Source organism: Eleginops maclovinus, chromosome 16, assembly GCF_036324505.1.
Source record: "Eleginops maclovinus isolate JMC-PN-2008 ecotype Puerto Natales chromosome 16, JC_Emac_rtc_rv5, whole genome shotgun sequence".
Taxonomy (NCBI): Eukaryota; Metazoa; Chordata; class Actinopteri; order Perciformes; family Eleginopidae; genus Eleginops; species Eleginops maclovinus.
In genome coordinates this window covers 5379857-5402885 of record NC_086364.1, presented here as the reverse complement: position 1 = coordinate 5402885, position 23029 = coordinate 5379857, and the positions used below count along the sequence as shown (strand labels likewise).

The following is a 23029-nucleotide window of genomic DNA, read 5'->3' as shown; positions in this document are numbered from 1 at the left end:
AACCTTCCCAGAAGAGTGGAAGCTGTTACAGCTGCAAAGGGGGGACCAACTCCATTTTAATGCCTAAGGATTTGGAATGGGATGCCATAAAAGCTCCTGTAGGTGTAATGTTTAGGTGTCCCAATACTTTTGTCTATATAGTGTTTGTTCTGAATTATTATTTTTAGCCTTATTAGGGCTATTGTCTGTAAACAATAACTGCTAATTATAATTACAGACCTAGGTACAGGGGTGGTATTCCCTGAAATAAAATGTCCATATATTCTCTGAGATTAATATTCAAGAGGAAAAAAAGTACAGAGAAATACATTTGAATAAACTCTGAGATTAAAGTTTCACATTTTATGAGAAAAAAAGTTTACATTTTTTTTGTCAAGAAACAACATCGCTCACAATTTGTGACTTTGTAATACCCAAGTATGTATCTTGTAAATGTACGTAATAGAATAGAAAAAGGTTTCATTGGGGGTTTTACTGGAGGAAAAGATGCCTCAGACATACTGTGTGTTGTATGTCTGATGATATTCTGTAGTTATGTAGGCCCTACTGGGCTTTTGGGGTTGCTCCTTTCCTGTGTGTTATATAGGTTTTGGTGAATGTTTGGCAAAGGCATTTTCCCACACGCTTGTATTGGCTAGAGCGCCACCACATTGTACATGATACAAGCTCAGTCATACTGACGAAACTCCAAACAGCACCGGGAAATTCCTGTAAACCAGATGAACAAATGGGACGGTTGTTAAGGTAAGTGATCAAGGTAAATCTTTGGCCCTAAAAATACGAACCTGATTGCTTTGCATGTTGCTCCATAACTCCAGGACAACACAAAGTCAGTGAACATGGATGCAGGACAAAACCACCGATCACTGAGCCGCCACGTCATTATAAGTATCCAGCATCACTGTCCTGTAAATCCAGTTTGAGAGGCAGTTACTGGAAGAATAAGTGACTCAAGCTTTCTGCTATTTGTGGACACAGATGAATTTATATTACAATGTTTATATTGTAGGTTGTACAATGGGTACAGTGTGTCTAACTGATGCTCTGAGAGTGGATACTGTATTTACAATAGTGCTTAAAACGTAGAGATAGATTGAAATTAAACTTTGTTTAGCGATTATGTTCGCCAGAGGATAAACCTTCATGACTATGTTAATCCTCTGACTACCAACTTTTACACATTTGTGATTCTACTGAAATGTCTCGAGAACTACAGGATGGGATGTGTTGAACATGGATGAATTATAATAACTTTTATGATACTTTCCATGTACCATCAGGTTAACTTCGTCCAATACTCCCTTTTATACCGTATACTATATAAATATATATAGGGAGGGACATAATAACTTTGACTTAGTTTGAGGTCACCAGTTGGTTGTAAAACCTTGAGGTTCAGGGATTGGCTGTCTCCAAATATTTTTTTTTTTTTGCCATCTTGGTATTTCGCCATTGCCACCTTTTATTTTTTCAGGAGCTTGGTTTAGCCGGTTCGTAAATTAGGTTTTAGCCACTTCCATTTTGTTCTTCTTTGCAATCACCTTCTTGTGAATTATACAGCGCTATCTTGCTTTTTCATGCATTACTATCTTTTTTTTTTTTTGGTTACGCCATTTATGGTTGTCAACAGCTTTGACTTTGTAACCAAGTACTTTAAGTCAATACTTTTCTGAAGTACAATATTAAAGCACTTGTATTTGGTGGGCGGTAAATATTGAAGTTTTTACTTGGCTAACTTTCCTTGCCTTTAGGATTTGCAATAATAATATAATTATGATCTAAAGTTATTAACTGTCATGATCTTTGTTTTGGTTTCCTGTTTTTATTTTTAAATACCTTTTCTTCTTGTGTCTTGTGTCTATACTTCCTGTCTTTGTGTGGGGTATGTGGAGAGAAACTCGCTCTGGAAAAAACACAGGGATTTTAGCATTTGCAGACCATTAACATGCACACAAAACAATGAAACACACAGGGAAGAAAAATTCATTTACCATAAAGTTAGTCCCACTGGTTGATCTGGTTTACAGGTATTTCCCGCTGCTTTGGAGTGTCGCCAGTTGGCCTGCACAGAAACTCAATGTTACTGGCAAAGGAAAAAATGTCCTCTAAAATATCCCCGAACCATCACGTCAAGCTTTTAGCTTTAGTCAATGTCCTCACTACTGGAAAATAACTCACAGCTGGAGTGTCGCATTACTTAAACATGAAAAAGCTCAAATTAAGTGGAGACAATCTATTTAGAGCATCTTGGCTTTTTTTTTTAAACGTACAATTATGGTAATTTAATAATTAAATATAATAGTACAATAAAAACATTTGACTGTTGAGGGACATCTTCTGTTGAGCTAAAATGTACGTTTGAGTGTGCATATATATATATAACACTGTAACTAACATTGTAAGCGATTGGTAAGGGTAATTTTGCAGTAAAGGTGGCATAGAATTAAAAGAACATTTAAATTTTGTATTACATTTTGAATGATTAAAATCTGTTCAGCCACTGTGAACATGACTTTTCTTATCTGCATGTTTGAGGGCATAGGAGTATATCAACAGCAGGCCGAACTATGTGGGTGGCGTGTGTTAACGTTTCATTTTGAATCGAGGTAGCAAGTTAGTTCAAGAAGTACTTAAATTAAAGAAGTGTAAATTAATGTGTGCATAACGTCTTTGTCTGTCTTCTGCCCTCGGCTAAACTGAATGCTTTAGCTCAGTGGTCTCCAACCTTTTTAAGCCCAAGATCCCTGACCGTCACCTTGGTGAGAGGCAAGATCTACCTATTTAAGCGTTGAAAGAAAAAGACAGCCCAGATTGTACTTCCAACTTGACGCCTTTTATTCAGGCTAACTGTATTTGAATTACGTGAAATGCTTTGGTCCAATGTTCAAATTTATGCAACAAAACACTGTAACTAGCTTATCAAACTGGCCATAGCTACACATCAACTTCAATTCTAACACATCAACTTCAATTCTAAATTATTCAATTTCATTTCAACACAAAAAGAAAAGGAATGTGTATGACAGTATTTTTTTATGGTAGACAAGCAGATCATATCAAGTGTTACGCTTATCCACTGAAGCTTCATTCAAGTCACATTAATATCAGCATTTTAGAAAATAGAACTGTAATGCTAACAAAATTCTCAATGCAATTAGGCCAAGTACAGCTTCATGTCCAAAAACAAAAAGAGGTGTGGCCTATTTCCTTTTGTATGAGGTTATTACTTTGTTCATAGAAGGCACACACACACAAAACACACTAGCAGTGAGCAGATCACATGCAGTGTTATGCTTATCCACTCAAGCTTCATGCAAGTTACATAACATCTGCATTTTAGAATATATATATAAATAAAATGTATTATTATTATTAAAATAGAACTGTAATTTTGTTTTAACAAAATTCTCAGTCAGTGTAAATAAGCTCAGTGCAGTTATGTACCATCTTATGCATCATCACTTTTCACATTGCCATCAGATGTCAAAACTGGCATGTTACTCACCCAGGTTAGTGAGATGGCTGTGACTGAATACTGTCTGTGAGTGCTTTGTAGTTTGGCTCATAGCTACAGACAGCTAGTCTGAGACAGTCTGTGAGGTGTTTGTCAGTGAGGCGGCTCCTGTACTTTGATTTAATTATTTTCATCTGTGAAAACGCCATTTTACAGAGGTAAGTGGATCCAAAGTGGGCACTCACTCTTAGTGCACATGAGGTGATGAGTGGAAACTTCTCCCTGCTGACAATTCCCCAAAAGGTACTGTCCCGTGATCTTACTTTCAGCTCAATGTCATTTTGCAAATCAACCATCTCCATGTCAACCCCACTAGGCAGAGCAAATACCTGCTGAAATTTGGCTGCTACCTGTTCCACATCAATGGTCAGGAATGGGTTTAAGACGAATGCAGCAATATCTTCCATGACGTCTAATTCACTAAAACGCCGACTGAACTCTGCTGCCACTTTGTCCAGGTGAACACAGTACTGCTCAGGGTGAAAAGCGTCCTTGTCACCGATGGCCTGTGACATTTTCTACAGGTTGGGAAAGTGTGTCAGCCTCCCGTTTTTCAGCTGTGTGTTCCAAACACCGAGCTTGGCCTTGAACGCATTCACTGCGCTTATCATGTGGGGCAGTTGTCGGTCTTTTCCCTGGAGCTCGTTGTTCAGTGCGTTCAGTTTTGCCGTCAGGTCTGTCAGAAACCCCAGATCCAGCAGCCACTGATCATCTGACAGCTCCTCATGCTCCTCGTTCCTTGTCTCCAGAAAAGTCTTTATCTCGGGCAGCAAATCAACAAATCGCTGCAGCACTTTGCCGCGACTCAACCACCGGACATCAGCGTGGAGTAGGTCTCCGTACGCGGCATCGAGCTCATCCAATAACGCCTTGAATAAGCGGTGTTGAAGCGCTTTTGCTCTGATCGAGTTGATCAGTTTGACCACCAGAGTCATAACGTGAGAAAAGTTCACGACCTTCCCCGCCAAGGCCTGCTGGTGAATGACACAGTGGTAATTCACGAAGTCAGGAAAATCATGGTCATTACGGCACAGCGCAATAAATCCAGCGCGCACACCGCGCATCGATGAGGCTCCATCAGTCGTAATTGCCACCAGTTTGTGAATCGGGATGTCATTATCGCGGACATATTTTTTAAACGCGTTGTAAATATCCTCACCTCTCGTCCTCTCCTTTAAGTGCAAAAGAATGAGGAGATCCTCTTTTGTTGTAGAGTCCGGGAACGCCATCCTGAAAATACAACAAGCTGAGCTGTTTCCATTACATCCAGGGATTCATCAAACTGTAGTGAAAAATATTCACAGTGTGACAAATCTTTTAACGCTTGTCGATCCACGTCCCCTGACATTTCCTCGACCCTCCTCGCCACTGTATTGGGGCCAAGCTGGAAACTGCGGAGCGCGGTTTTGGTGTCGTCTTGTTTTTGAAGCCGTTGAAAACCGTCTCTGCAGTGATGGCCATTGCCTCCTTGAATAAATCGCCATCTGTAAAAGGCTTCTTGTGTTTAGCCAAAAGGTGACTAATATGAAATGAAGCTTTAGTCGCAGCCTTATTTTGAGCAGCAGGTTTTGTGAAAAGCGACAGCTGAGCCTTCAACCCAGCTTTCAGCTCAGCAACTTTCCTAGCGCGGATTGCGCTTTCGGCGGGGAAACTGTCTTTGAATTTGTCGTGGTTGGTGTTGTGGTGCCGCTCCAGTTTTCTTCTTTTAGACAGCGCCAGAGTTTGGTGGCACAGCATACAAACACACTTGTCTTTCACCATTGTGAAAATAAATTCCTCTTCCCATTCCTCATGGAAATTATACGTTTTCGACTTCTTTCTCGGAGCCTCCGCCATGCCAGCTGACAACATTGCCGTCTACTAGCTATCACCTGCTAGTGCCGTATATTGTCATTTTGCGACAGTTAATGTGTCAGTATCCTTCTTTGATCTTATTAGTCAATTTAATGCCGCCTGTTGCGCTGAAAAAATACAACGACTGGATCGGATAAGATAGAGAGAAAAAAAGGCGCTTGCAAAACTGAACATTAATCAGCCATAATGTATTTGTGTAATTATTTTTCTATTATTTTGGGGATCTACAGGGAATTTTTCAAAGATCTACCAGTCGATCGCGATCGACGGGTTGGCGACCACTGCTTTAGCTTATGCAGCGAGCTAAACATAAATGGCTTCAGTAATCACTCGTGAGTCACTCGTGGAATTCTTCTGAGCTTTACTGGCAAAACCATTTCTTAATTTGTAAAACTGTGACAATAGAAAAAGCATAAAGAGCATAGTTTCAGTATAAAAACATACATTTCACATTCAACAGTATTGCCATGTGTAAAATAAACAAATCTCCGGTTTTAGCATTAGCAACTAATAACATATCAAATAGCGATCAAAATGCTATACGCTAACACGTAGCTTTTACGGATTAAATAACATTCCGACCATAATAACACAACACGAAAGTATCAATACGCATCCATAATAGGGCATCTTTGTACTGAATTTACAGATTATGCCTTTCTTAAGTGCAACAGGTGAGGAAAACGGCAGACAACACAGGAACGACATGTGCGGAGAACTCGAATCCGTGTATCATTCGTTCATTTGTTTTTCCGATTTCAAAACCAAAACCAGAAATCGGATAACGGTTCGTTTTCTCGTTTTTCCGATTTCAATACCAAAACCAGAAATCGGATAACGGTTCGTTTTCTCGTTTTTCCGATTTCAAAACCAAAACCAGAAATCGGATTACGGTTCGTTTTCTCGTTTTTCGTTTTCTCGTTTTCTCGTTTTTTCGATTATGCACCCCCAAACGGAAAATGGAAAATGAAACAATCGGATAACAAATGAACGAATGATACACGGATTCTTGCGCAGGGCTGGCAGGGCTCGTTTGGTTGTCAGGGAAACCAAACAATCGCGAGCCACAGGGTAAAAGATCATCGGTGCCTACTGTATGAAGCAGCTTGTAACATGGGGGTTTTGAGCATTTGATCTAAATAAATACGTCATATGTTTAATCCTTACTTTAGCAATCTCCATCGTAGCCTATTCGCGTAGGTCTGTCATTGTTATGTGCATTGTTGTTGTTGGCTGATATCAGGCTAGCTTACTATGAAAAACCCATGAAAGTCCATATAGGCATACAAGAGTAGACCTAGGAAATCACCTTATCACCACTGTTGGGCAAGTTACTCAAAAACTGTAAAGCAGCCTACTGATCAGGCCTACCCAATAGGCATAGGCCTACTGTCTTTTCAACCCTTACACTACCATAGGCCTATTACTATTTAAAATGTAGGCCTAAGGCATTACTTTTGCATTACTTAAGTAACTTTAACAGACTAAAAAAATTGCAGGTTCAGGAATAGCTTTCTGACCCACCACACTGAACACCATTAAAATCCAGGTTACAGTAAAACGTATTGTAACTTAAGTTACTAGCATTGTAACTAGTATATATTACAGTTCCCCCCTCTGCAATGCCTTACATTAGTTACAGGAAATAAATAAATAATGCATTACAGTAATTACATACTTTTGTAATGCTTTATTCCCAACACTGCTTATCACGTGGGTGATATCAACAAAATACAACAATACGATAAGATAGATAAATAAACTTTATTGTCCGTTAAGAAAGCTTTCTGCTGAGGAGTTCTTGTAGTTGGTGGTAGTAGATTGAATCTCCTGTCTGGTGGGAGTTGATGAAGGGGATGAGAGGGTCCTCTATCATAAATCTTAATTCTTATGGTAGTCAGCGTAGAGAAGCTTAAGCAGGAGTGATGTCATAGACTGCAGAGAATAATGTTGAGGAATAAAGATGAAGTCTTGGAGAACTGTGGCCTATCCAATGGAACTTGAAGGACACTGTCCGGTGGGATAACAAAGTAAGACTCTTCGGAAACAGACGCAAGAGAAGCAGATCCCAAATCAGGAACATCACATTGCTGTGGAAGAAGACAGAAAAAAACCAGGTATGAGTATATGGGTGGTTGACGTGAACTCAAATCCAAAGTGAAAAAAATAATAATTCAAAAATATATGTCCAATGACATATAATTATATTCCCTTATATGTGAATAATTCAAAACTGAATGTGTCCATTTCTAATTCTTCATATATTTTGCATAACATTCACTTTTTGGTGTGGTAGTCCTAAAATGTGTCCACCGGTGCAACGACATAAAGAATGCCATTATTTAATTCAGAGAATGTTGGACAGGTAAGATAGATAAGCACAAGGCATATTAGTTTGTCCCAATTATATTTCCACATCAGACATACCCCCAACAAATTCAGAATTATGTTATTTATATACTATAAGATGTACACATAGAGACTTAACCCAAATGTCTGGGTTACATTCATTATAATTTGTATAAAACTCAAGGAATCTTCATTTCATCCTTAAAGCTGCATAGTGATTATATCATTGTTATACTATCCAACACTTTTTACATACATTTTTCATTAAAATACTTGTAACAACTTGTAATAACTTGTAATACAAAAAATGTTGGTTTACATGTTTGCTTTCACTATGTTAAGTTTCATTATGATATGAGTAAAGGAAAAAATAAGTGAAACTGACTTCATGTTGTACTGTAGGACAGTGCGTTGCACCAGTGGACATTTTCAAAGTCAATGCTAGTTTGTGGCCTAGCTATATGAGAGACAATGTTCATCCGGAGTCCATGTGCTCCAGTGATGTCTTCTGTACTTCCTGGTTCTGGAAGGACCCCTCTCAGTAATGGGGTGGTCACATTAATGCCTGTTTTATTGTATGTATTACATTGCAATATGGAGCATTGACATCACTTTATAACAGGAATTACAATGTCCCAAAGGCACTTTGTGATACCCATAACCTTATTGTCACTAAAATGGTAATGACACAGTCTTAATCGCTTACTTGAGACTCTGCATTCTCATAGCAATGTTGTGATGATGCAGTAACACAGTTAGGCCTACAACCAGAGTGGAACCAGAACGTTTCGGCAAGCTCGTGCACTGAAAGCCCGCCGCCCTAGAGACGACGTTAACTTTGTTGGGTTAGTAGGTGCCAGAGTCGAGAGAGAGCGCGTCGCGATACTACTACTTCTTCTGAGGCAGTGGCGGCGCCAGCAATTTTTCGTTGGGGTTGCTATGCGGTTGCTACATGAATGTGTGGAGTTGCTAGTCAAAACAGCACCCCCGCCGCCCCCCCCCCCCCCCCCCCCCCCCCAGCGCACAACGCAACATTAATTGACCCATAGTCATGCATTCAGCCTTGCATAGTGTAATGTAGCCTTGCATACTGCAAACTTGGAAGTAATCAGCGGAGCTCACTGCTCACAAACAGACAGATGTCGCACTGTGCAACTGCATAGAATGATGTGTATCAAAAATGGCTCGTTGACGTTCTTGCTGTGGCTAACTTAACAAAACGTAACGTAACAAACAAACACTACCCGTACACGGTATAAAACGGTAAAATAGGCGAGAAGGTTCGTTTACTTCGTTTACTTTTAAACTTTTATTGTTCTTACTCCATGTATTGCTCTTGCTGCTTGTTTTTTTATTGATTTTATGTAAAGCACTTTGAACTGCAACTCTTGTATGAAATGTGCTATATAAATAAAGTCTTACTTACTTCTGACACCATGTAAAAAGTCTACTCTCTGTGTATGATATGAGTCAAGGATCACACGACACAAGGTCACCGTTACTGTAGTTTACTTTGATTTGACTGAGGAACTTAACTGCTCGCGCCAGATACATAACATAACAAGTACGGTGGCCAGTGTTAAACTAACAATGCAATGGAATAATCTACACTTACATACACGTATATCACAGCAGAACAATGCGTCTGTTGTTATGATTCACAGCGAAGGTATCAACGATGGCATCCGCATCAAGGGATCTTGCACGTGCAGCACTGATGGCTAGTAAACCCAGGTCACTGTTTCTTGAATCTCCCGAACGATTTCTCAAATAATTTTTCACTCGTGCCAAACAAGAAAAGCTTCGTTCGCATGCTGCAGATGTTACTGGGACCGTCAGGGATATGCAGAGGAGTTTATGTATGTCACAGAATGAGTCTTTGTATGGCTGGAGAAGGGCCAAAAATTCATGTGTAGTGCCCACAGAGTGTCCTTGCTGCCCTTTAGTTATGAGCAGGCGCTGTATCTGGTGCAATTCAGCAGTCAGGTTGTCATGTGTAACCCCATAATGCTGAGCCATTGGCCACAACATCTCCATGCTGAGGAATGCCTTGTGCTTTGGGTTCAGGGCACATGTGCCCTGTAGAACGCCACAGGTTTCTGCAGAAAAACGCCTTCTCAGCTCATTGATCAGTTCATCAAGGACATTGTAGTAACAGTGTCTCCTGATATCTACTAGTGAGGCAAGTGGTTGCCTTTGCCCTGTCTGTGTGTCAATTATGAACTCTTGGAGATGACCTGGAGGCTGTCTTGAACGTGGCTCCTCTCTGAGCTGGGTGCTGATGCCCGTCTTGGCACACAGGGCCTGTGCTTTGTCAGATATGTCTTTTAACGATGTCTCATTTCGTTTTTCTGACAGGGATGCTGTGACAGACTCGACAAGGTCTAAAGCTGATGAATAATCCAGATTTGGGGACTGTAGTGTATCAGACAGAAATTTAGTGGTGCGAAACACATCCTCAAACAGAGTGAGCTGCAGAACGAACTGTCCATCTAACAGTGCCATTATGGACTTAGCTTTTGTCCTCAATCGAGCCCCCTGCTGCCTTATCAAGGCTTGAAGTGTTGCGTGGATCGCAGGCAGCGTTTTTTTTATTGCCAGAAGTGCAGAGTATTGGCACGCCCACCTCGTCTCAGATAGAGATTTCAATTCCAGCGGTTGTTGATTTGGCTCTAATTCTTTCTGCTTCTGCAGGAACAAATTGTGCACTATAGAACTAGAAAAAAAATTGTGCAGGATTTGCACGCCTTCGAAAAAATCTCCCGCTGCTTGTATTCTGCCTACACAGTCTGTTAACACTAAATTTAACCGGTGCGCATGGCAGTGCACATAGAGAGCCTGGGGGACCTCTCTTCGGAATCTCTCTTGCACACCACTGTTGCCACCGGACATAACTGCGGCGCCGTCGTAGCATTGGGCTATGCACTGTTGATGATTGATGTTACACTTGGATAATGTGTTTTTGATTAGCGCAAGCAATGATTCCGCGTCCAAACCCTCTGCTGGTGTGAAATGAAGGAAGTCCTCACGGACTCCATCCCCTTGCAGGTAGCGGACCACTACTGACACCTGTTCCTTTTTGCTGACATCCTTGCTCTCGTCCACCAGAAGCGCAAACATCCCTGCGTCTCGCACATCACTACTTATTTTATCTCTTAACATGTTGGCCATTAATGCAATTACTTCGTCTTGGATGCTATGGTGTGTATACTTGGCGTTCTGTGCGCAAGTGGCAATTTTCTCAGCTACAGTTTGGTTGAATTTGCTAATTGAATGGAGAAATTCCAAGAAGTTACCTCTGTTTGAGGACTCGTCTCCCTCCCGATGTCCGCGAAGAGCGATCCCTTGGCAAGCAGTGTAACGCAAGGCCTCGACAACAGCCTTCATATACACCCTATTCTCACGCACCGCCTGAGAATGGCCCTCGTCCAGCGCATTGCAAATCCTAGAGCCAGCGACTCTCCTTGTTTTGAATTCAGCCCATGCCGCCATTGCATATTTGTGTACCGCTGACATGTTGTGGGTTTGTAGTGTTTTCTGTGCTTTCACCCATGTGCTAAACCCATTCACTGTGAAAGCGTCCTGGTGGACTCCCATACCCCTCCTTCCGAAGTGCCTGCATGCATAACAATACATTGAATCTCGAATTGTCGAATACTCAACCCACGAATATTGTTGATACCATCCTGGGGTAAAGGCGCGCATCTGTGAACTGGATTTTTTCTTGGGATATGATCCCAGCACAGGACGACGTAGGTCGTCACCCGGAGTCTGGCTTATATCCTCTGGTGGTGCCGGTGCACCTTCACTGGTAGCTGGCCTAGCTAGCACACCCGTTCCAGCTAGCACACCCGTTACAGGCTGCTCCTCTGGTCTCGCACAATCCCCCTCCGAACGACGGTCAAGTCCAACAGAATTCTGGCTAACGAGCCCATCCTCAGTCTCACCATCGCGGGTCGTATTTCTGTGAGCTGGTTCCTCCTGTATGTTTGAACTTGATTGTCTTTTACGAAATAGTAAAAACTTTTCCATTTTTCTGAAGCATGCACCAACGAGCCGACAACGAACATCTCTGACTGACAATCTCTCGCGAGATGTCCGCATATACTTCTGAAATTTTATATATTTTTCGTACGAATATGGTATTAATGAAATTTATTATTTTATGTATAAATTAAATAATCGTTTTTCATTGTATTGGGATAGTTAGTGTAAATTGTGTGTGTTTTTTCTTTTTCAATCTCTAGATATTATTACGTCACTTGAGCAGAATCTGCGCTGGGTGGGGGAGGGTCCCAGGCTGTTAACGGTCGTGTTGAACGAGAGCCCACGGCCCAGAGTTGAAGTTTTTTATGCGCTCCCTCCGTTCCACCGATTCATATGACACAAATGGTAGCTAGGGATGGTGCCGGATATGATTCGGCCAGAGGTTTATTTGGACGTGTTCAATGCCGTTTTACTAAAATGTCAAGCAAAGCGTGGATTATTGTTTTAAATAGGTCGTCGTTTTGACAAAAAGTCTGGGGTTGCTTTAGGGTTGCTGAGTAATTTCGTGGGGTTGCTAGAGCAACTGCAAGCAACCCTGTAGCGCCGCCACTGTTCTGAGGTGAGTGAACTCTCAACAAAAAATGCCTTACGCGAACAGTTAGAGGTGGCCAAAGTAATAATAGAATAAGTAAATGTATAATGTAAGCAAAACACTAGCACAGGACATAGTTAGTGCTACACCAATTATTCCATTGTGCGCTTAATGATGTGGCTAGACATTGTTCTTGGGGGAACTGAAAACCTAAAAAGAACACCCCAGTCAGACTGTGGACCGATTTTCCTCTCGTGTTGTCTCTTTATATATATATATATATAGAGAGAGAGAGAGAGATAAAAACCCAACTTAGCAGCGATAAGACGAAATATTAACTTTTTGAAAAAGATACAGGCCGTCTGTTACGTTTATTTGACATGCTGAAACTGCCGCTGTTAGCTGAATATGAAGTTAGCTGTTGTATAACTAGCTAACGTGCCTAGAACCTCTAGTTTCATTCAGCTTTCCGCGGGAGTCACTGGGTTCCAATCACCACTTGTTCCACGCTGCTTGTTAGACTTATAACATCCTTACAAAACAACAGAAACTAATGACATTGGAATAAATACATAAGAAGATCTCACCACTGCATTGTTCTTGTCCACTCTTCCTTCAAGCTGTACAAAACAGAGCGTTATGATGTTAACTGCTTCAATGAAAAGTATAGCCTAGCATGATAAACCTTCAGCGCTTTACAACCATATTTGATGCAACGTTTACTATTATAATGCAGATGGATACCTACGTACTTTTTTTGAGAGAAAAGAGGGTCACAGTGAGACCAGAGGACCTCAAGACCGAAAAAATAGCTGTCATCTTTCAAGTAAGTAGCCTATATCACACAATCCTGTCTAATTTCACTATTTAATTTTTATTTCACTATTTTATTCATGCATGGGGTAAGATTAGCCACCTGAAAAACATATTTAAAAAGAGAATATTATTTTAACCATGAAAGTTTATCAATTAGTTTTTGCATTAATAGTAACATGACACTTTGAAATTTGGTATGATGTGAAGATTTGAAACAAATTACGCCTTTATCACTCAAATTACGCCTTTATGTAAAAAGTGGCTCAACTTACCCCGGTCTCCCCTATATGTAACAAATCATAATCTCATCTCTTATCACACAGGTGCAGAAGGACACTATTTATTTAACAGATGACCACAACATCGCCATCTTCCCAGAGGAGAACGGGCACTTCATCTCTGTGGATCTGGTGGACCGGGGCCACTACGAGGTGCATGGGGATGCCTCGGCATCAGCAGCAGCAGCAGCACCACCACCACCACCTGCAACAGCAACAGCAGCAGCAGCGGACCAACGTCCACGATATTTGTATTCTTGTGCTGTCACTGTAGGATCCAACTTCTGGAAGCAGAATTCTAGGAAGACTTTTGCTGTTCCTGAGATTCAGCTGGGACAGCTTGGCAAAAGGAGGCGGCTAAGGTAGTCTTTTGTCATAACATCTAAATAGTTAAATGCTGTATTTCAATTTAATTTAGTCTTTTAAGGCGAGAGGGCACACCTAGATTCGGATTAATAGGCAGGACTTTGAAACTTCTCCAGTTATTAGGGGCATAAAAACCTAATTTTTTTTGTATGGCAAGTTTTCTATTTTGAAAGAAGACATGTAAATGGATCAAATTCTGAAACAATCTCAAAATCACCCACATTTGAGATAAATGGCATTCGGGGGTGTGCCCTCTCGCCTTAAAGGGGACTGTAAATTCCCAGTCATTTGTTTATATTTTCCATTATTCAATAATAAATAATACATTGTAAATTCAAAATGTTTTTTCAGTCGTAGAGAAGACACTGGTCTTCAAGACGTGGTGGCCGAGATAGAGGAGGTGATCGAGGCAGCCCAGGGCCTGAAGGAGGTCACCAAGAGCATCAAGGAGGTAACAGAAGGGACTGGCAAAGCAACTCTACTGTGCCTACAAGAGGGAGAAGTGAATGCCCTGAAGACTGTCTTTGGCTGCCTTGTGTGCCCAGGTTAGTACAGTTTTACTTGTAGTTGATTATCAAGTTGATTTCCAAGTCAAGAAGGTAAACTAAACACGTAGGCCTAAGGAAAAACAATTAAGGTCTACCAAAATGTTATGTTTTTTAATCTACAGGTCCTGTGGAAAAACCCATTTTTTCATCTTGCTGCAGAAGCATCATCGGATGCAGGTCGTGCATTCAACAGTGGGAACACAGCCACGACTACTGCCCGAAGTGTCGGTGTCAAGACAGGGAGACAAATGAAGTGGCTGGGTTGGACGAGGCCCTGGCAGTGCTGAGGAAGCTTTTTTAAAATAAATAAATAATTCAAAACGATGTTGATTTTAACACGATTCATATGTATTTATTTATTTACAATGTTGCATGCATGTCAGAGACATTAATTAGATGGAGCAGTGCCTCCTGAAACATGGTGTAGTCCTGGTTAACGACCGTATCGAAGAGATGAGACATGTCCGGGTACCTCTCCCCAAACGCTTGCTCTGCTAGACCTCTCTGTTCATCGGATGAAAACGGGTCAGAGCCAAAGGCTGAAACCCAAGTCAGAGATGATCCCATCTCCTCCTCGTACATATGTGCTGCCTCAGCAGCATTGGGCAGCAGCTCTACAGGACAGCTGGCTGGACACCTAGCAGCCGCAAGTTGGTTTGGTATCCCTCTGCCTAAAATGAGTAAAAAAAAGTTTTACATTTTATACAATTTTTTCCCTTTTTTTTGGTCAGTGAAAAACTGCTATTACACTTGTAAGCTATTACACTTTACCTGGTATCCTATGTGCATTCCAGGACTGCACAACTCGAGCAAGTCCTATTGCACTGACTTGACAGGCCAAGTTTGACACACAGAATTTAGTTGTGTTGTCCTGCATGTCCACTAGTTCCTGGTCCTGTAGGTGGATGAGGGCCTGTTTGATGGGATAGTTGACCCGGTTGTTGACCTCTGGCCAAATTCTTTCCACTCGAAGATTCTGTTTAAATCACACACACAAAAAAACGTTTTGTATATGACATTTCAGACATTTTTTAACCACCCAAAAGTAATAAAAGGCTGAAGACAGATCCCAGTAGTAGTAGGCTAGTAGTAGTAGTAGTAGCCTAGTACTACTAGAAAAAAATACCTTTGAAGAGGTTGTCTGCAGGTAAGGGAGTCTATTGGTGTTGTGTCGATGTTCAGCCAACTTCTCCTGCATGTATAACGTCAAATAAAACTCCTTGCCGTGATCAACTCTAATCTGGTCCCACATTCCGTTGTTGACAACTGCTTTCCTGTATTTAAAAAAGGAAGGAAAGAAAGAAAGAAATGAAAAAGAGCAGTGTAAATTGGCATTAATTAATTAATGACATTAATGAATGGATTAATGAATCATTTGTAGGCTATTACTTGTGTAGTACATTTGCTTTTGAGCACACATGTAACACTGATGTAGACATAGAGGATTTCCAACTTGCCTGTAAACTTCCTCATAGATGATCAGATTGTTCTTCACGGGCATCGTGAATTGAGCCATAATTTTACTGCTGTACCCATCTACAGCCAACACATGGGTCACTCCGAACATACCCAACTTTTCGTTTTGGTCCATGTGTAATTTATGGCCCGTGTAGTCTGCGTGATAAGGGACTGGGTTCAGGTTTCTTGCTCCCTAAAAGAAGTACAATCCAATCAATGAAAAATAGGCCTACAATAACATCAACAGAAACATTCACGTTATTTGCAAATATGATTACTATGTAGGCCTAGTAAACACACAACATTAAGTTAACATTCATGATGTCAGCAATTTTAGAGCTTATTTTTTGCGCACTCGTTAGGCCTACCTCACGACGTAGCTCATTGTAGGGCTGATGGACGTTTCGTAGGATCCTTCCCACTCGCGGTTCACCCACTTTCACCCCCACAGATGACAGGTACCCTGTCATAAATTTCCGTCCGTACGTTGGACCGGTCTATGGACAGTAAATAAACACACAACTAAACAAACAAACAAATACCCTAATAATAAAGTCATAAAGGATTACAAGTGTGTAGCCTAGCCTACATTCAATTATTAGGCCGAGGCTAGGCTATTTCGGCTACGGTTTAGCCCAGACGGCAAAATATGTTTGGCCCGATCTATTTCCTATCTGGGGCTCATCTGGCCCTGAATCGTTTTCGGTATTCATAAGGCTATGGCAATAATATTCAAACAAATGCCTAGTTCTAGATCTAGGCTTACTCACCTTTTGAATAGATGTCAGGACAGCTTCTTCCAGCTCTTGGTCTGTGATGTGCCCCTTCCGTCTCAGCCCAACGTCGCCACAGAATCTCCTCACCGACATCTCCGAGGACCCCTTAATTCCCATACTCTTCAATGTCTCAGACATTTCGGCGTGAGTTTTCCCCGACAGAAAGAGTTGATTTATCATCTCGTAGTGAGACTCCAAATTAGCCATGTTTCCTTACAGATCAGTTGTGGCATGAGTCAGTTGTTGGCTCGCGATCGGTTTCCCTGACAACTAACATTTCCGTTTGGGGGTGCATAATCGAAAAAACGAGAAAACGAAAAACGAGAAAACGAACCGTAATCCGATTTCTGGTTTTGGTTTTGAAATCGGAAAAACGAGAAAACGAACCGTTATCCGATTTCTGGTTTTGGTATTGAAATCGGAAAAACGAGAAAACGAACCGTTATCCGATTTCTGGTTTTGGTTTTGAAATCGGAAAAACAAATGAACGAATGATACACGGATTAACTCGGCTGTACTCTAGCTTTCAATACAAACTCACTTCCTGCTCCCGCGAAACGCCACTAGATGGCGGTTATTCTCGCAAATCAATAGACTTCTCTTAAAGGCACATTACAATAAACCTCACATGCGAAATATACAAACAAAACAAAACTGAGGGACAGAATACTCCCCGCCTGACATCAGTAAGATGTCAGACCTAGTAACCCACACACTGTTTTCAAAGGATACGAGAAGCCTTTCAGGCGTGGTCCTTCGGCACCAGCAGGATAACTTCACTGATAGGTCTCAAGTACAGTCTCTGTTCGCCGTTGCGTATTATCTTGACTTGGATCTTCCTTACTCTGTCGTCCTGACTAGGAAAAGTCTTTGCAACAACCCCAAGAGGCCAGTCATTCCTGTTCTCTTGCCCATCTTTAAGCAGGACGACATCTCCTATTTGTAGGTTGGGTTTTGGCGTTCTCCACTTGCGACAAGGTTGTAGCCCACTGAGGTATTCCCTCTTCCAACGTCCCCAGAAGACGTTGGCCAGGTACTGTACACGTCTCCATTGTGCTCTACACAGGTCACGGTCATTAAAGTGGCTTGGGGTGACTGGAGGCATGCAGACTTTCTGTGTGAGCAGCATGGCAGGGGTGAGAATCCCAGGATGCTCTGAGTCAGTGGAAACTGCTGTGAGTGGCCTTGCATTAACTATTACAGAGACTTCCGACATGAATGTTACTAGCACCTCATGTGTGAGCTTGGCCTTTCCGTGCTGTAGCAGTATCGCATCTAGAATCCGCCGGCTGATGCCGATCATGCGTTCCCATGATCCGCCCATGTGGGAAGCATGTGGGGGATTAAACTGCCACTCACAACCGCTGTCTCCAAGATAGGTGTTAGGATTTTGCCATTGTGACAGCCTCTCTTGTCAATTTGAAGTTCTCTGCAAGCGCCCACGAAATTTGTACCGCAATCTGATCTGAGCAGCTTGGCAGCGCCTCTGATGGCGAAGAAACATCGTAGTGCATTGATAAACGACGAAGTGTCCATTGACTCTATTACTTCAATGTGTATGGCACGAGTACTCATACATGTGAAGATGACCGCCCATTTCTTAGCTTCTGCTTGACCTCCACGTGTTTTTCTGACTGTGACATGCCATGGGCCAAAAACATCTAGGCCTACACATGTAAAAGGAGGGTCTGTGCACATTCTGTCTTCTGGCAGATCTGACATGATCTGTTCTTGTCGTTTGCCTCTTAATCTGCGACATGTAACACAATGAAAGATAACACTACTGATGACTCTTTTCCCACCCACTATCCAAAACCCTGCAGCTCTGACTGCGCCTTCCGAAAAGTGTCTGCCCTGGTGGCACACTTGTGAGTGGAAGTGTCTGACTATGAGCCGAGTTACGTGGTGTTTGTAGGGGATGAGTATGGGGCGTGTTTCGTCCGCCGTCAGTTGAGCTTTAGCTAGCCGGCCGCCAATTCTGAGAATCGTGTCAGTGTCCATGATTGGGTTCAGTTTGCTAAGTGGGCTCCGCTTGGGGACAGACTCACCATGTTCGAGGTGTCTGATGTCATCTGCATACACCTCACTTTGAACTGCACGAATGATGATGGCTTTGGCTTGCTGGAGTTGTTCTTCAGCGATATTCTTGTTACACTTGGGCCATCCATGGCATGCGCTCTCAGGTGCACCTTTAAAAGATGTGGCGCAGCCTGGCAATGGTCTTTAACAGACGGGTCCAACTGGAGAATCTTTCAAACCTTGCAGCTCTGAGCGTGCCTTTTGACAGGTAGGTAGCACAAGACACAACCTCTGGGCGCAGTTCAGTGTCATGCTCGGGGTTAATGAGGTCAAAAGGCACTTCCAGTATTTGACCTTGCCTTGAGTCAGTAAGGGAGGGAGGCCCACTGAGCCATGTAGAGTGGGAAAGGTGCTCAGCAGGCAGTCCGCGTGTGGCGTGGTCGGCTGGGTTTAAATGTGTGGGCACATAATGCCATTGGTGTGGCTGAGTTGAGCGCCTGATGCGTTCCACACGGTTATGTACATACACATAAAAGCGTCTCTTTTCATTGGAAATGTAGCCGAGCACTACTTTAGAGTCGGTGTAGAAGTTTACCTCGTCAAATGTAGAGTCAAGCTCTTCTTGGACCATGTCAGCCACTTCTACAGCCAGCACAGCGGCACAGAGCTAATGTCTGGTTTTGGAGCCAGCCTGGCCTTGCCGAGAAGAAAGCCCCCATCACTGTGTCCATCAGCAGCTGTAAGTTTCAGGTAGGCGACGGCCCCGACTGCTTTTGTGGATGCATCACAGAAAACATGCATTTCCTTTCTCTGTGCTTTGGACAGTGAGATGTCTGTATACATACGGGAGATCTTAAGCTGTTCTAGGTGCTTTAGAGAGTCTTTCCATTGTTGCCACTTGTCCTGTTTCTCCTTTAGTAGTGGAGTATCCCATTCAGCGATGTCCTCGGGCATATCTCTCAAAATGGAGCGTCCTTCAATGCTGACCGGCACAGCGAACCCAAGTGGGTCATACAAACTGTTGATGACCGATAGTACGCCGCGTTTAGTGAAGGGTTTGTCACTGATTTCCACTCGAAATGAGAACTGGTCTGTGGACAAGTTCCAGCCCAGTCCGAGGCTGCGTTGCATGGGCAGGGCATGCTGTCCAAGCTCGAGTCCCTGCAGACCTGTGGCTAGATCTTCACCTGGGAAGGCACTGGTGACTACAGGACTGTTGGACGAAATCTTGTGGAGACGGATGTTAGATTGAGCCAGCATTTTTTGTGCTCTGCAGAGGATGTCGATTGCTTCGTTCTCAGAAGCAAATGACTTTAGCCCATCATCTACATAAAAATGGTGCTCAATAAACTTCCTCACATCGCTGCCGTACTCCCTCTCTCCCTCCACAGCAGTTCTCTTGAGTCCATACATGGCGACTGAGGGGGATGGGCAGTTTCCAAACACATGAACTGTCATTCGAAACTCGTCCACTTCTCCATCCAGGTCGTGCTCACGGAACCATAGAAAGCATAGATAATCGCGATGGTCCTCCCTGACCATAAAGTTGTGAAACATCTGCTCCACGTCAGCCATCACAGCGAATGGCTCACCTCTGAAACGGAGAAGCACACCTACAAGACTGTTGTTGAGATCTGGGCCTTTAAGTAGCACTTGATTAAGAGACACATTTCCACACTGGGCACTTGAATTTTGCCTGGTTTTTGTGGGTGGTAAACACCAAAGCTTGGGAGATACCAACATTCTTGGTGGGGTTTGAGAGGAGCCCTTTCTGCAGCCAACCTATTACCGCCACTAGATGGCGGTAATAGGTTGGTTTCACGTGACGTCACACTGCTGCATCGCGAGAGCGCGAAATTCAGATGGAGGGCAGGAAGTGAAGTAGCTTCTGAGGATCTGCCGTACGAAAAAATGCTAATGTTTTGTGTAGTTTACGGCGGCTCCAATCGTTCTAACCGGGAAAAGGAAAGGGTGTTTTATAGAGTACCAAAGATTGTCGTTGCCAAAGGTGAGAAATGTAAAAAGCTCTCAGAACTACGCTGTAAAAAGTGGATTTTAAACCTACGTCTGCGGTCGGGAGGAGCAGAGTCTGCTAATGCCTGTCTGCAGCGACCACTTCGTCAGAGGTATGTTAGCTAGCTTACTTGGTTTTTGTGGCTGTGTTTATATAGCATTTGGTTGTCGTCAAATGCTCTGTCACTTAGTAATGATTATTAAGTTGCCGGTAGTCTAATAGGGACTTCATTGGGACTTTTTAGGCTGCCCTAGCGCTTTGAGTGACGTTGAGTCGGTAGACTGGGCTACGAAGGTCAAACTCGGTTACCAAAAAACTAAGTCCAAATCAGAGGCATCTCTTCAACGACAGCAGAGGATGAAGCTATAGGAAGACCAACAGAGACAGTCGGAATGTGCTGAGGCTATGTTGGATCTCCAACAGACTGCTGAGAGCCCGGATATGAGCCCGGATCTGAAGCAGACAGCCGAGAGCTCCGAACCGAAGCAGCCAGCTGACAACCCACAATCAGAGGGCATCAGTGGGAATGGGACATTAAATGATCAAGGTCAATTATTGTACTAAGGTGTGTAACCAGCATTATTATTAAATATTACAAATGTGATCGTCAGAAAATCTATGCAAACCTCGAATTCGGTTTTCAAGAACGTACGCGTACAATCGCAGTAGTACGGATGGATGAGAGAGAACGATCAAAGGGTTGTCTTACACAATGGATGTTTTCCTCAGATGTTCTTGGTTGTCCCCTCTTCCCTTCATCCAACACTGTCCCTGTCTCCATAAAGGTCCTGTTGCCACGCACGAACTGACAGACGTCATGGCGGATGTCTTCCAACAAACACTCACCCTGGCGAACACCAAACGATAATCATCGTGGAGCCGTTTGGTACCGAGGCTGTGGACCCAACCGCTGACAAAAAAGTGATATGCCTCCAGACTTTTATAGACTTTCATCAGCAGTTTGGTGTAGTAGGATGTCTGAAGGACCAGATACTTTGTGATAAACAGCCTCGATTGTCGGCAAATCTTTAGGTTCTGTCGAAAACTCACTCATCTTCATGAGATATGGGTCAGGTCCAACAGATTTGTTAATTAATTGCTTGTATCTTTGTCTTGAAACTGGATCTAAATCCGTACAATACGGACTCTCTGCAACGGTTTCCTCCATAGAGTATTCTCCATTTTTACTTCCTGCCCTCCATCTCAAATCGCGCCACCTTCGCGCGTCATCATAATCACGTGACTGAAACCCAGCTATTCTCGCAAATCAATAGACTTCTCTTAAAGGCACATTACATTACATAAACCTCACATGTGAAATATACAAACACAACAAAACTGAGGGACAGAATAGTCTGAGTCTCTGAAAATATTTGTTCTTAAAATTTTACAGTGTATTTCCATCAGTTTCCACATGTTGGATCCTAAGTTAATACACTGAATGTCTCCAGCTCCTCTCCCAGCCCGAAACACAAGAGACGCAGCCGGTCCCGCAGCAGGAGCCGCTCTCGCTCCCGAAGCCGATCCCGCTACAGCAGATAAAGGTCCCTCTCCCGGTCAAAGTCTCACTCTCCCAGGAACAAGAAGGCCAAGGCCCCTTCTCGTTCTAGATCCAGGTCCCGATCCAAGTCCAAATCCAAGTCCAGGTCCAGAGCCGTACCCCCTCCAGATGGTCCAGGTCTAAAAGCCAGCCCAAGTCCGCAGCAGAGAATGGAGGCGAAACCCCGTGAAGCTCCACATCAGGTGAGTGTTGACCAAAGGTTGCACAGATTTGTTTTGTTTTCAGTGTCCCTTTTGAACGTTTTTAGTACCAGGGTGGGAGACAGAGTAGTTTGAATCTGACTATCGGTAAGTTTATCCCCTTAGACAGCAAAGACAGCAGGTACTCTGGCTTTTTTGGTTTTAAATAACAGTAGCTCTTTCTTTTCCTTTGAAAGGATGCACCATTAGTGTCCCCTTTTGTAGCACAATTTTGAAAAGAGGACTTTGACTTGTAACAAAACATTTTTAACAGTGTGGTGTGTTTACTTTTGATAAAGTTTTGATAAACTGATCATATATTGGTAATCAAAACGGTTAATTTCTCACCTTAATAAGTGTCATTACCTATTAACAGTACATTTAAAAGCTTTAAATGGTTTATTTGGCAAGTAAAGGTTGATAAAGCTTGCTACTCTATGCAAGGTCATAGTAATTATGCTAAGACATATTAAGGTAATGTTGAAGCCAGTTAGAGCTTCTAGAGGTGTTGGTGTAATGCAATTTAGCTTGTTATTGCAGTCCTGTTAAGAGAAGGTGAGGGGATAAAATGCTGTGCACTGTCCCTTTTAAGCATCAGTTACCGTGCCCTTTTTATTCTTGTTTCTCTTGATGATGTTTATGTTTACACTTGAGTGATTGACTCTTCCCCTGCACATCACTTTATACTAGTCATTTTGACCCGCCCTATGGCATCAGC

General features: G+C 42.7%; 2 protein-coding genes and 1 long non-coding RNA gene across 3 annotated transcripts; 1 reads left to right on the top strand and 2 right to left on the bottom strand.

The window, feature by feature from the left end:
- Nucleotides 1-1806: 1806 nt before the first annotated feature.
- Nucleotides 1807-21700, bottom strand: LOC134878777 (uncharacterized). The gene is made up of 3 exons (XR_010167722.1): nt 21281-21700; nt 1992-2062; nt 1807-1903 (listed from the first exon to the last, which is right to left on the bottom strand). It is a non-coding gene; the product is annotated as an uncharacterized LOC134878777 (long non-coding RNA).
- LOC134877618 (uncharacterized) lies at nt 12986-15512 on the top strand. Its single transcript, XM_063903183.1, has 4 exons — nt 12986-13122; nt 13436-13752; nt 14108-14301; nt 14427-15512. Exons 1-4 carry the CDS (start codon nt 13027-13029, stop codon nt 14603-14605), a joined length of 786 nt encoding a protein of 261 aa, XP_063759253.1. The 5' UTR covers nt 12986-13026; the 3' UTR covers nt 14606-15512.
- LOC134877617 (uncharacterized) lies at nt 14631-17035 on the bottom strand. Its single transcript, XM_063903182.1, has 6 exons — nt 16533-17035; nt 16131-16259; nt 15762-15955; nt 15431-15578; nt 15076-15280; nt 14631-14975 (listed from the first exon to the last, which is right to left on the bottom strand). The coding sequence occupies exons 1-6, from the start codon at nt 16743-16745 to the stop codon at nt 14665-14667; spliced, it is 1200 nt and encodes a 399-aa protein (XP_063759252.1). The 5' UTR covers nt 16746-17035; the 3' UTR covers nt 14631-14664.
- Nucleotides 21701-23029: the final 1329 nt, after the last annotated feature.